Here is a 14,203-nt window from a genome sequence, read left to right as displayed (position 1 = left end):
TACCTCCCTTAAAGAAATCTGAATTATGCCAAGATATTTATATAATTGTTTTTTCCTTTTTGTTTTTATTTCAGAAAACATACTCATTTTTTAAGAAGTCATTTATATAAGTGCTGGAATTAAAGAAAAATAAAAATAAAAATTGAAGCGCCTTGAGAGTTAAGAACACAGTAAGATCCGTTAAATACATTTGAAAATGTAATGATTGAAAATGTACACATTTGTTAACATCTAATTTGGTTGATCAGTATTTGATAAGCATTAGCTGATCAGCCAAAGTGACTGCAAAAGAGGTGCTGCAAAACTTCTGTTGTTAACACAAATTTTAAGTAAAACTTCAACTTGGAAGATGATATCAAAGCGCATCCCTGGGGTTAGTAATTAAATCCTGCATGCATACTGAGATTACTAAAGGCTGCCATATTTAATTATTGCAAACGACTGGCATCAAGGAAGAAAATGTATCTGAATTTTTTATTTAAGCAGAAGAAACCTCACAAGATTTTACACCTCTGAAGTAATTGTGATGAAACGTGAGTGACTGTGTGAAGTACAAGTAGTTCAGCCTTTGCAGGAAATGGGAATGATTTTATTTCCACACCAATAAACCACAGGTTATTGAAAGGAGTCCTGCCAGAGAAAACTGCTGGACATAGACAAGCATGCCAAGAAGAAGAAGGGACAAATCAGAATACACCTCTTTGTCCCACAGCTACTATCAATCCAACTACCTCTTTTCCCTAACTTGTTACTTCTGCTCAAGAAATTTCATTCATCACCTTGACCCAACATCACAAACTGCCTATCCCACTTCCTAAAGGGGTGCCATCTTATTCCCTCTACCCACCCTTACAGCATACTCTGACATTTGGGAGGAACAGCACTGGGACATCTGGAAGGACATATTGGAAAGAACAGCAGTGCTGCCTGTCCACTGTAGTTAACAAAAGAGAGGAGAATTGTCCACTGCAATAGGCAGAGGAAGGTGCTAGGAAAAGCCAGTAAAATGGGGGAGAGGATGAAGTACAGATTGCTAAGAAATTACAAGAAAGAGAACAGAGGAATAACAACTCTTTGAAGCATTGGTCAAACAGGCAACATGCACATGTTGTTTACAGCATGGCACAGGGCAGTAAGTCAGTAAAAACAGTGATCAGCTACCACAGGGCGTTATAAACATGACATCTTTGGAGATCAAATATCAGCAACAAGTGGGAATCAGTCTCTGCCATTCACTTAAAGCAGCGCTATCATACAAAAAAATAAGACTCTCAATACTCAAAATTAAGCACAAGCCCCCAGAATTAACAGTCCAATTATGCCAAACACAAGAATGCGCAGAACAATTAATTGTCACAAAACAGAAAGGAACAAGAAAAAAAGAATCCCAGTGAAAAACATAGGGCACTACAACAACATTCTGAGACAGGTGCTCAGGAGCATTCAACTCACCTCCTGACCAGACTTTGCAGAGTTTTCTGAATGGAGGGATTCAATTTCCCCTTCAATCATTGCAGCTTCTAGGCACTCGTGCAGATCTTTAAAGCCATTAACCTGTAGTGGATACTGGCCAAACATTTCTGTGTTTTCAAATTTTTTACCTTAATAGAAGAAATTAAACAGTTAATGTGCTAAGAATTAATATTTACTTTTAAAACAGTAACAACAACCAACAAAAACACACACCAAAACATCTAAGAAAACTAACACAAAGCAAAACAAAAACAAATAACAACTACTAAACAAACAATTCTAGGTGATCCGGACTAATCTACTGAACAATATTCTTATTCTCTTTCTGAGTAATTGACTCATATGTATGAAAACAAGGTAATACTTTCCTCCTTAGATAATTCATTTTGTTTCTATATGTAACCGCAATAAGAATAACTCAAAACACTTAATGTGTGTAAAACTATAGCGCTCAGTCAAAGCCCTCTTGCAAATAGTGGCTGAATAATAGAACCTGCACAGCATCAACGAAGCCAGTAGAACTACTGGTAAGATGCAGCTCTTCATATATGTATTTTTTTGCAAAAACAAACCAAAAAAAGAGAATATTCATTATTTCTGTCCAGAAAAGTAGATCATAATCTGGTAACAGTATACAAGCTCAAATATGAAGAGAAATACAACTGGCAAGTAATTTCAATTTATAATTTCAATTTATTTTATCCTGAAGTCAGTAACAAGTCTTCTCACATAGGACAGTTTCCTTGGTGTTGTTTTGGTTTGTTTTTTTTGTTTTTCTGTTTGTTAATATCTCCTCTATAGAGACATGATTGGGAAAAACAAAAGAATCTAAAAGCAAAGGAGTGAGAATGCTTGCTAACAGCATGGAATTCAGAGAATGGTTTTTGAGTCTGACAACAAAGCATGAAAGTGTTCCAGGCCAAGGGATAATGTGGAAGGAACTTTGAAGATTATAGGTCCTTCACTCAAATGCATCTCAACAATTATTCGCTCTCTGGACAGGGACACAATCGGTAACATTAAAAATGCTTTCACAGTTTCTGGCCACTGGTAAATATAAAATGCTGCAATTCCACATATTATATGCCGGTCAGATAAAGGAAAGCTTGTTGTACAGTTCTCTGACTCCTCAGCACACTCTCTGACACTGCCCTTGAGCAAGTTTCCAGTGGTTCCTTGAACAGTACTTAAAAGAAGATGTATTATCCAGACCAGAAATTGTGCAGACAAACAGAACTGAAAATTGATTTAAATGAAGAAGATTGCAAGAGACTAGCTCAATCAAATGTACTCACTTGTCTTCTGTATACCTCCTGTATACCATTAGCAAATGACAAAAATACTCTGATGATCAGCTCTTGCAACCATTTTTGGTCTGCAACTCACCTGAACTACTACACTTCATGACGCACTCAGCTTTTGAAAGGTAACACAACAGTCATTCACAATGGCTGAAGTTCACTACATTCACTGTTAGTCTCTTCTTCTCAGAACAAACTGTTTGACACAGACTGGAGGCATATTCTCCAAGCGCATTTTTGCAGACAGCTACAAATGTTACAACTGCATAATTCAACTGTGCAGTTAGACTACCACTGAAAAGACACAAGTACAAGCAAACTTCAGCACATACCTTCAAGTACACCAACTGCTAGAAATCGTCCATAAAATAACTCCACCATTGGGTTCTTTGGTTTCTCTCCATCCCTGAAAACAGAAAACACATAAGTACAAGATCACAAAAAGCCATAAATTCTTACAAAAATGTGTAAGATATTTTAAATTTATTATAGAAATGATGTCTATTTTACTTAGTTACAGTTTGTTGTTATGCACTTTCCTCTAATGGTGATAAGAACCATTCACATATTTGCAATGGTAAGTATAGTCTGAAAATTAAGTTTCAGAAGCACTTAATTCCAGGAAAGCTTATACAAAATGAATTCAAATCAAATTAAATTTGAGTGTGGTTAAATTGCATATAGACTTCTAAACAACTACTTTTTCAGACACTACAAAAACAAATATATGCTCAAAAAGCAGTTTACAGGTAGATGTCCACTTACACAAACTATAACTATTCATCTTCTGAGAAGAAAAATAGGAGCGAGGTTTTGAAGAATATGAACTATGGTATTGAAAAATTAAACATGATTCAAATAGAAAAAATAGAACTTAACATTACTGACAATGCATATCTCTACTGTTTACATATTCTGGACTTCACTCAGATTTTTAACATGGAAAAAGAAGGTAAAATAGAAAATTCAGAAAATTGCAGGTATCAGCATACAAGGAAAATTATATTTTAACTAATACAGCTACAGGCTTGGATCTTTTACAGCCATACAGTTAAAAGCAGATTTCTGTTAGGCTTGTCTTTTCCTCAACTAAATGTTCAATACACAGAGCTAGAAAAAAATCTTACCTCTCCTCCTCAGCTTTGATTTGGAAGGCATCTTCTAACCAATCTAACAATTTGTGTGTAAATTCGCTAACATCTTGCTGTTGAAAATATTAAGTGATCAGTAAACATTCACATATAGTACAGAATACAGTGAAGTGTCACTTTGCAATATCAGCATAGCAGTATTCCCCCCCACCCGCCCCCACAAGAATTCCAAAGTCACACAATGCCTAAGACTATGCCATGGTTTGTTTTTGCGTTTGTTGGGTTTGTTATGTGCAGCTATTAGAGAAAATTAATATTCTCATTTTCCTCAGCCTCTACAAAGTCTTGCGATAGTTATTACTTGGACTCAGCTTTCACACCACAGCAGTTCAAAAGCATCCCATGAATCTTATTGTTCAAACCCTTTGGCATCCAACTAACGGTGACTAATATTACTTTCACCAGGCACTAAATTCAGCACATTGTTGTAATTAAATACCTTAACCTCATACAGGAAGAACAATACTTCTGAAGAAATGAAGTATTTCTGAAAAAGGCAAAACCCTACTGTTATATGATTGTATGAGAGCATACATAATTTTCAATTAAAGAAACATATAAATTACCTGTTGAGAATCATTTGATTTAAAAGCATCTTTAAGAATTTCAACCGCCCTAGATGGGTCGACATATTTTCTTTTTGAACCAACCAGAAGTGCAAACAGGTACCTCAATTCACGCATGAAAGGCAAATTCCTATGCTCCTGTATTTGAAGAATTAAAAATATTTAATAAAGCAGTAACAAAGATACAGTTAATAAAAGCATTAGTAAATGAACTAAGCATATATTTTGCTAATTTTCAAACTAATATCTAAGTTTACTTGCAGTATTATCAAGGCTGTGTTGCCTTTTACTTATCAGATTTATCACAGAACAAAGGCATAGCTGAGGCTGGCAGGGATCTCTCTGTCCACCTGCTCCAACCCCTAACTCAAGCAGGGTCACCCGGAGCATGGTGCCCAGGTAGCTTTTGAAAATCACCAAGGAGAAAACTTCACAGCACTTTGGGAAACCTGTGCCAGAGCTCTGACACCTACACAGTGAAGATATGCTTCCCAGTGTTTCAGTAACATCCCATCCGGTTTGTGCACAAGACCTCTTGTTATTAAAAAATAATGTCCTATTTACAAAATAATGTAGTTATCTGGAAAGAAAGCTACGCTTCAGAAAGCTTTTTGAAATCACATTGAGATGTAACTGTTTAGCTTAAAATAAAGCTGAATGAACAACTGGACAGATCTGTTAATCCCAAAGCCTACTTACTACTAAATCTTATACACTCAGGGGAACAAGCCCAAATTCTCTATGCTTATTTTTATTAGGTCTGTATAATGAAGAATAAGTAAACTGAAACACAATCAATCACAACACAGATTAATCCACCGGTTTAAAGTGGAGACTGACTATCACTCTTAGTTCTCAGTGGGTAGTAGACACACTTGTGAAACTAAAACCCATGTAATATCCACTTGTACTTAGAACTAAGTATCATTCAAAGAGCACAGTTGTCAGATGCCCGTCAAACTGGAATTACTTGATGACAAACATGCTTATCAAAGGCCAGACTTGTTTAGTTATCCCCACGTCAATCCAGTATGCACAAAGCTTCTAGTACATAAAGGCTTTATTTCAGCTTGAAATACCATGGCAGTGAGGAATTAGAACATAATTATAATATACATAATACCTAAAATCTAGTCATGTAAATCCTCAACCAATTTTCTTTGCTCTTTTAGCCCACTCTGCAAAAGACCAATTATAACCAATGTTCACAGGAAAGATCAAAGACTTCAAATGCCACCCTAATTCCACAATGAATTTTCATAATTTAAGAATAAAATTTACTCTTCCATTTATATTTTTGAAACACTTCACAACTATAAAACAGGGAAACTAACTGCAATTTTCATAAAGTGATCTATTGAACATGAACAGAATTTCCAGTTTTACTTACATTTACCAAGAGTCTTCTGTATTACCAATTATCTATTCATATGCGTAACATAGACAGTTTACCACAATACTCTATGTATCACCTCTGTTATATTAAATTGCAAATACATAGACAGGGAACACAACCACATAAACCAAGTTTAGACTAATGATTTGGTTGACTTTCAGGCATAGCTGTAGTTCTTGGTAGAGCAAAGCCTAAAATCTTCAAGTGGATTTAGCTGGGTCACAAAAGTTGTATGTTACATAAGGAGTTGTGTATTAGAGCAAAAAGAACCGACTGAGTAAACAGAGCACAGCACAAAGGTCTCAATCTTAAAGTACACTCTGCTTGCAACAAGAAAAAAGTTGAATTCAATTTTAAAATAAAAGTTATATGGAAAATTATTATCTAAGATGTTCTCTAATTTATCACCTATCTTGCCTACGTAAGCAACTCCTAATGCACTGATGTAGGGACAATTTATGATTAAGAAATACTACTAAAACAATCTACATATTTAATACATAGCAAGTATTCATTACTGTCAAGCACTATGCCAGCACGCTGGCATACCAGTAATGTTGAAACAGGGGATGATGTCCTAACCTGTAGCACATTAACCCTTTTCCTGCAATAACTGAACGTTTCTTAAAGATTTGCTCTACACCAAATATGTACATGGCCTTCCTGATTACACCAAAAAATACCTCATATTTTCGTATGGACAGATAACTGGGAGAGCACATAGGATGCAGTAACTACAGAGAGTCATATATTATTCTACAGGAAGAAGCTGAGTAACACACTAATGAAGAATAATGAATTTCAAAAAGGAAGAAAAGTTGATTTGAGATTTTAAGTGCATATTGAAGTTTAAAAGTCAAGACAAGCAAAGTTCAATCAGCTGAAGTGTGTGTGGGTTTTGTTGTTTCTGTGATGGTGGTGGTAGCTTTATTTGTTATGTCACAATTTTTACCAATGATTTCCAAATAGAAAATTTTGCATGCCAAATTATTCATAGTATTTGAATTCAACATACTGACAAGAGATGACAGAAACACTTCACTGTGCACTGAAGAGCAGCCACGTGCTTTAATTCTGTACCACAACACTGTCCCAATCCTAGCATTAAACTCCACTTTCTGACAAGAATTAAAACAAGCTGTAAACCAAGGACTTGGTTTACTGAGGTTATTAAAACTTGTTCTGGGGTCAAAGAATATCAGTCACAACCAGGATTTAACACTAGATGGAGGGGGGGAGGAAATAATAAACAATACACCACACATACACACACAAAACAAGAACATATCACCACCACCTACAAAAACAAAACAAAATAAAACAAAAAGAAAAACATCAGAGTGGATTAAAATATTTGTTAAAACAAGTAAGTAGACAGATGTAAACCCAAGGGCATTTTTATTCTTGTTATTTCTCCTCTCAAAATATTTTAATGTTAATGCAATCCTTTTTCAGCTTCAGGTATGAGATACAAGTATATGGATTAATTACAATTCCACTCTGGAATCTAAGTTAAGTTTAAACATAGGAGAGGATATGAACTACTGCCAGAGATTCTTACTAGCAGGCTTGCAAGCAAGCAAGGTTCCTACATGAATCCTATGATTTGCTGTCTCTTCGTTTCATACAGCCTTAATATTTTATGTCATGATAAGAATTTCTAAGAAAAAGCACTTCAGAATTGCTAAATGCATACGGCTGCTAGTGGCAATGCTTGAGTAAGATATTTCTCAAAGACAACAGCTTGTCGTTATCAGCTCTTTCATGCGAACTGCCTTACAGGAGCAAAGCATGATTTTATCCCGTCCTTCTTACTAGAATATACCAGTCTGCCATCCTCTTGTGATATGCTCCTAAATCTATTGATGCTGTATTTTTACAAAACCTCGTAATTTAATGCAAACAATTTTTCCTAAAGATAACAAGTGACAACTTGCTCTTTAAGCAGAGGGGGGAAGGGGTGGGAAGGGAGGATTATACAGCTCTGACTGAACATGCAGCTTCCCTTTTATGGTGCATACCTAAGGGTTTAGAAAATGGACACTATCTCTATTTGTTTTCTTTTGCTTTTCAAATTGCAGCTCTTAGCGAACATTCCAGTCAATCTTCCAATGCCAAACAACTTTTAAGGCAGGCTGTCAACACGCTCTCTTTGTAAAATTTTAAAGAAATGGACAAAGACAATAGTCTTATTTCTGAGTATGCAAAAAATTCACTGTTCTGCATTGCTGAAATTACAATACTAGATGTTTTTATATAACATACAGCAACTTCCTCTTCCCATTTCTTCCTCATAAAAGAATGGGTAACACAGAATTCATTGTGTTCCCATGTATCTTTCCTCAGAGGATATCCTCTAAAGGAAAATAACTTGGTCTATTTTGTCCCTCAGTTCATGCCCATTCCTCTACATTAGTCAAAGATTACAAGAAATCTGAACCAACTCCTCTACTCCCCAGTCCCATATGAATACCACAATGAACACCGGAGAACTTATGTTTACTGTCACCTTGCTAAAGGGCTAGAAGAGGCCAGCTAATAATCAACAGCTTGTTCTCTGATTTTGAGTTGCAAATAATTAACACACACTCCTTACCAACAGTAACAACATTACAGGTAAAACTACACTGATCAAAACTAAGCAGAGTAACACCTTTGGGTTTTGGCTGCCCATACCTGCAGTGTGAGGATCAGAATACAACATGATAGTTCATACAAATTACTTTCACATTAAAACTGCACACTCACTAGCATCAGTGCTACCACAGCTGTACCAGAGAAGCCCATTCAACCAATCTAGTCTATGCATACTAAGCATAATACCCTAATTAAATTCTATAGGCCAGGAAAGTACTACTTTATTGCATAGACAACATGTTTTTGGTAAGATCTGCAGTAGAAAGCTCAGAGCAATGTTAACTGACAACTATAAAACATGCTAATTTGAGCTATAGAGCAATTACAATAGAGAAATATCCACATCAACCACTAGGGGAAGTCAGCTTCTAATTTACCTTTTGGTTTCGGGGCAAGTCTTGAGCATTCGCAGGAGGATTGAAATTCAAAACTAGCCTTCGAAACTCCAGTAGGTTAAATAATGACTGAAAAGGAAAAGAAAAAAGTGTTCAAGCACTACTGAAAACTCTAAAAAATTCTTCAAATGTGACAATAAAATAAATGCTAAGCATATACAACTCTAAAGTTTCATTTCAGAAGCTCTATTATTTCACTTAACCTGGTGAAACATATTTTCAACATTACACAATTATTAAAACAAAACTAAAAACTCCACAGAATAATTTAAAAACATCTTATCAACCATGAGAATGGAACAAGAGTTGATAGTAGGTAGTATGACAGGTAGAAGAAATTACTTTTCTAAAACAAGTATTTAATTAATCACATAGCCATTAATTTTCAAATCAAAATGAACGCTTGTTTGGCCATGGGAAATTTGTTTTGTAGCTTCTCTATAACCTACTACCTCAGTTGAGAGTGGCTATATCTTTGTAACCTAAATACACCTGAAATTATTTACAATTTTTGCATTCTGTCAATTCTTCCCATTACTGAAGGATATGAATAATGCACATTAGAGTAAGGAAACTGGGCTATGCAACTTGGCAAAGAACTGCTGTTATTTTATGAACAACAGGACATGAAAACAGGTTTCTACTGGCACACCTACAAAGAACATAATACTGCAGTACAGAGCCTGAACCAAGACAGTACAAGAACAAGACTTTTGATTGCAAGAATAGAAGTTCAAAGCAGTGGCTGAAAATTAACATCCTCAGCACTTAAGTAACTGCATCCTTTGCTGTTCAGTACAGAAAGAAAATTCTTCAGTTAAAGCTGAAGTTCTAGAGTTTCTTAAAAGTAATTTAGGCTTAATAATATCACTTTATTACAACAGAACAGCATTTTGATGAAGAAAGGGTCACCAAAAAAGATCTAATTTATCTATGTATGCTCAGAGAAATGGAGGAAAGACCCTCTTATTCATTCAGCTTTATTCATCACTTTTGTTTGTACAATCCATAACATTGTTTTTTTTTCCTCTGTTCACATATTGGCTATTTATTTTGGAAAGGCAGAGCTTGCCTACCCTACAAAAGATACGTCACAGACCACAATGGTTTTCACAGGATTTCAACTCCATAATGCATCAAAAGTGAAACTGATGCTATGAAGATCCACTGAGTCTATCCTAAGAATTTTAAAAAATTTGGAACAATGAAAATATGAATTTATGAGAAGTTGCAGCATTCCCGATTCTCCTCATAAAAAGACCCTTCTCTGAACTTGATATTTTCCCATACACCAGAGTACAAAGCATCTCCAAAGTCAGAAGTCTATCAATGTTATCCTTCCTGATGTTTTTACAGTTAAAAACAAACAAACACTCCTGCTAAAACATCAGCAAGAAAATACCTTTCTCGTCTTGCTAAACCAACACAATCAAGAAGACATGTTTTTACTTTTTTCCTTTCTGCTTTGACATTCAGAATACAGGTTCCCCTTTTATTCTTCCTCATAGAGAGGGAAGATTAAAACAGAGTTCTTTATTTACTTACTCAAAGCACAGAAAATGTTAATATTTAATTCAAGTGACATTCCAGTGGCTCATATTAATTAAAGTTATGTCTTATGATGTAACAGCATTCCACTTGTGGGCTCTTCATCAAGTAAAACATAGCAATGTCTTATGTACAAAACAAAACAGCTGTTGAAATGTAATGTCCAAACACTGACCTCTCTCCATGACTAACCCAAGTGCTATCAAAGTGCTAAGTACAGAAAGTCGTACCAAAGTTTATCATTTTTGCCTGGCATTTCATCCACATTTCTTTCATATGTATATCTTTAACCCAGAATTCTCAACTCTGAACACGTAGCTGTAGTAAACTGAACTAACCTTTTTCTACAAACGGCTGAGGATAATTAAGGACCAATACATCCTTTTCTTTAGCCTTATTCCATCCAAAATTATTTTGGGGGTTTCTTAAAGGTATTGAGCTACTAAACTTAAGAAACAATGTCTGTTCTGAGATGCAACAGAACACTCGCACAGTATTTCACTGCTCACAATACTCACGCTAACAGCACAGTCTCGTGTCTTAGTTCTTCACACTATATCAACTTCAGGAAATTTCTCTGTATTCAATAAAAGAGAACTTCCAAGCATACAATCTCGACATGCCCAAGACCAACCAGTTTTTGCACAGTAAGAACTTCAAAGAAGAACTTTAGGGGACATAAAAGAGCCCACCTAAATCCTCCTTGCAGCAGTGTTATAGAGTCGTAGAATAGCTTAGGTTGGAGGGAATCTTAAAGCTCAGTCAGCCCCAATCCTCCTGCTGTTTCAGGGCTGCCCCCCACCACATTAGGTTGCCCAGAACTCCACCCAACCTGGCCTCGAACACCTCCAGGAATGACACATTCATAGCTTCTCTAAGGAGCCTGTTCCAGCACATCAGCACCCTCTCAATGAAAAAGTTCCCCAATATCTAATCTAAATCTCCCCTCTTTTAGAATAAAGTCATTTCCCTGATCCTATCACTATCAGATTGTGAAAAAAGTCAGTTCCTCTTTCACTTATAACCTCCCTTCAAGTAGTGGAAAGCCACAATGAAGTCTCCCCAGAGCGTTCTCTCCTCCTTGTTAAGTGAGATACTCCAGCTCTCTGATCCATCTTTGTGGTCCTCTTCTGGATCTACTCTAAAAGCTCCTCATCTTTCTTGTGCTGGAAGCTTCACGCCTGAAGGAATCTCGGTACAAGAAAACAAGCCTAATCTAAAAGGTGGATATTTCATATCTATTGGCCTTGATGGAAAATAAGACCATTTACTGAAGTATGTAAAAGTTAACACATGCAATAAAAATTCTGCTAAATGTTGATGCTATTTTTTTTTTTCCCTCCATTCTATTTAAACTTTTAGGTTCTCTCAATTATTTTACTCTCCTGAAGGATTTTATCAGGACAACGGAGTTCAAGGACTCTATCAAGACTGATTTTTAACACTCACACGAGTTAAAAAATAATAAGTTTTACAATATTGTAATTAAGTTACAATAAAGTTATCTCATACACTGAAAATTAAATTCTTTGTTGCATTTAAATATCCCTAATTGTACAGTAGGATTATAGAGATATTAGAATTGAAAGGCACCCATGGAAGTCATCCTGTGCAACCTCTTACTCAAAGCAGCATGTCATGGTTTCATCCAGAACTGAGCCAATCATACACCATTTGGTTGTCGCTGAGTGATGGGTGCATGCCTGGGGTTGGACCAGGACATGCGGTGGGGCAGGGCCACCACTATAATAGCATGAGGCAAAGGGTGGGGACGGGACACTGCCTGAAGGAGGACAGGGGTCACTACATGTGATATAGCACCACACTTGAAAGCCATAGCAATGAGGGAAGCTGGCAAGGAGTAACACTGCTTGGGGCTTGAGAGTATCGGTTGGGAGGGTGCGACCTTGTGGTGCTGCAGGGCATTGTGTTGGCACTGGCTGTCAGTCAGCAGGTCGCAATTGCACTGAGCCACATATATTGTTATTGCTTTTTTTGTTTCTGCTTTCCTCTTCAGTCTTAGTAAATAAGTTTTTATCTCACGAGTTCTGTCCTGTTTCCACTTCTCTCCCCCATCTCACTTTGGGGGAGGAAATGGTCATGGGAAAATGTATTTGCATTTGCCCTTTATAACTCATAATATTCCTTTCAGACTATTCCTGCAGACTGCATAAGTCCTTCTGAACAGCAGCTCTGCCCTCAAGAACATAAACTGGGCCTCCCAGTTCATCTCCTTCTGGCAACTTCACCGAGCTAAAGCTGACCGTCCCAGTGACTCATATGGGCCAAGTAACCTCTGACTGAATCGTTATCTACTGTTCAGAAGTTGTTCTCCCACAGCTAGGCACACAGATACGGAAGACAGTAGTACCCATTAGAATTCCAATGAAAACTGAGATTTTTAGACTACTGCCTCTTATTGTGTCAGTTCTGGGACAGAACAAAAGAATAACAGAAAGTGCAAACAAACAAGGAAAAACAACTCCATGCCAGTTCAAGGAGTTCAAACTAACAGTACTGAATGGCAACAGAATATCTGTGGCTGTTTTGGTATAGGTAGAGATGTGGACATATGAGGGCTGCTCCAAAAGTAACATCTCCTGTTTTATTATGTTGGCCCATGACGTCAGAGGCAGATGTTGGTGGTATGGCAGTAGAGGCTGAACCTTCCCACCAGTATTCAATCACATTTTGTTGAATGCAACAGATGGCAGCAGAGGGGCAGTCTAACAGAACGGTGTCTCATGTGGAAGTCTGGATGAAACAAAGGTTTGTCAGTGAATTTCTCCATTCACACAAAACTGCTCCCACTGACATTCATTGACACTTGCCAGATGTTTATTGGAGACCAAACAGCAAATATGAGTGCACTGAGGCAGTGGTTGGTGTATTCCAGCAGTGGCAACAGCACTATGAAAGATAAGCCACGTTCCAGACAGCCATGTGCAGCTGCCATGCCACAAAATGATGAGCAAACTGATCAGCTCATCCACACAAATCACCTATAGGCAGTGATTATGTTGAGTGTTCTGTAGCTGAGAATTTGCTCTATCAACTAGTGCTACTGTGTTATTTGTATCCCGTATTGTAGATCTCATGAAAATATATAGGAGGCATTGCTTTCGGAGCAACATACGTATTTTCTGTCATGTCAATGTGAATTCGGTAGTTGCAGCTTCAAGAATATATTAGAAACATTCACTTTTCTGAGTAACATATAACCTAGTTACATGGAGTCCAATGATTTCAGGACATAAGCCTCCTTGATTTCACTTAAAACATCCTCCCCATCCCCTTCTCCCCTCTTAATGTCTAGGGTTATCAGAAGGACCTTGGCAGAATTTAGGTTGGCAGAATAATGGATTAATTCTTAACATTCAAGAACCGTGATGCTATATTAATACTTCAAGAATACGAATTAGCATATTACATCCATAAAAGCTTAGTATGCAACAGAGATCATTAACAGCTGCCAAGACAGTCCCAGAATAGTAAAGGTACTGCCATCAAACATGCTTGGAGAGCAGAAAAACAGTAATTCTGCATCCCGATAAAAGAAAACATACGAAGTTGTTGCATGTGGCATAGGGCAGGCACTTTCTAACAGATTCTTCTAAGACCTGTTAGCATGGGGCACTAAAACCAGCTACTTTTGGGACATGTACACATTGTTTTCCTTGATTAGAAAGCTTTTATTTGTTTCTACCACAAAGGGCAAAGAAGTTAAAATTTCTGA

General features: G+C 36.8%; 1 protein-coding gene across 5 annotated transcripts in view; it reads right to left on the bottom strand.

Annotated features, from left to right (window-relative positions):
• The window catches only part of USP25 (ubiquitin specific peptidase 25), an 87,365-nt gene that overhangs the window by 31,312 nt on the left and 41,850 nt on the right, over window positions 1–14,203 (bottom strand). For all 5 annotated transcript variants that reach the window (XM_015880498.2, XM_015880475.2, XM_015880491.2 and 2 more), the window contains 5 exons: window positions 8,902–8,988; window positions 4,492–4,629; window positions 3,902–3,978; window positions 3,107–3,180; window positions 1,453–1,601 (listed from right to left, as the gene is read on the bottom strand). In XM_015880498.2, the coding sequence (XP_015735984.1) occupies window positions 1,453–1,601; window positions 3,107–3,180; window positions 3,902–3,978; window positions 4,492–4,629; window positions 8,902–8,988 (525 nt within the window). The remainder of the gene's footprint in view (window positions 1–1,452; window positions 1,602–3,106; window positions 3,181–3,901; window positions 3,979–4,491; window positions 4,630–8,901; window positions 8,989–14,203) is intronic.

Source organism: Coturnix japonica, chromosome 1 (assembly GCF_001577835.2).
Source record: "Coturnix japonica isolate 7356 chromosome 1, Coturnix japonica 2.1, whole genome shotgun sequence".
Classification (NCBI taxonomy): domain Eukaryota; kingdom Metazoa; phylum Chordata; class Aves; order Galliformes; family Phasianidae; genus Coturnix; species Coturnix japonica.
The sequence above is the reverse complement of the archived record's forward strand: the minus strand, read 5'-3'. Positions and strand labels throughout refer to the sequence as shown.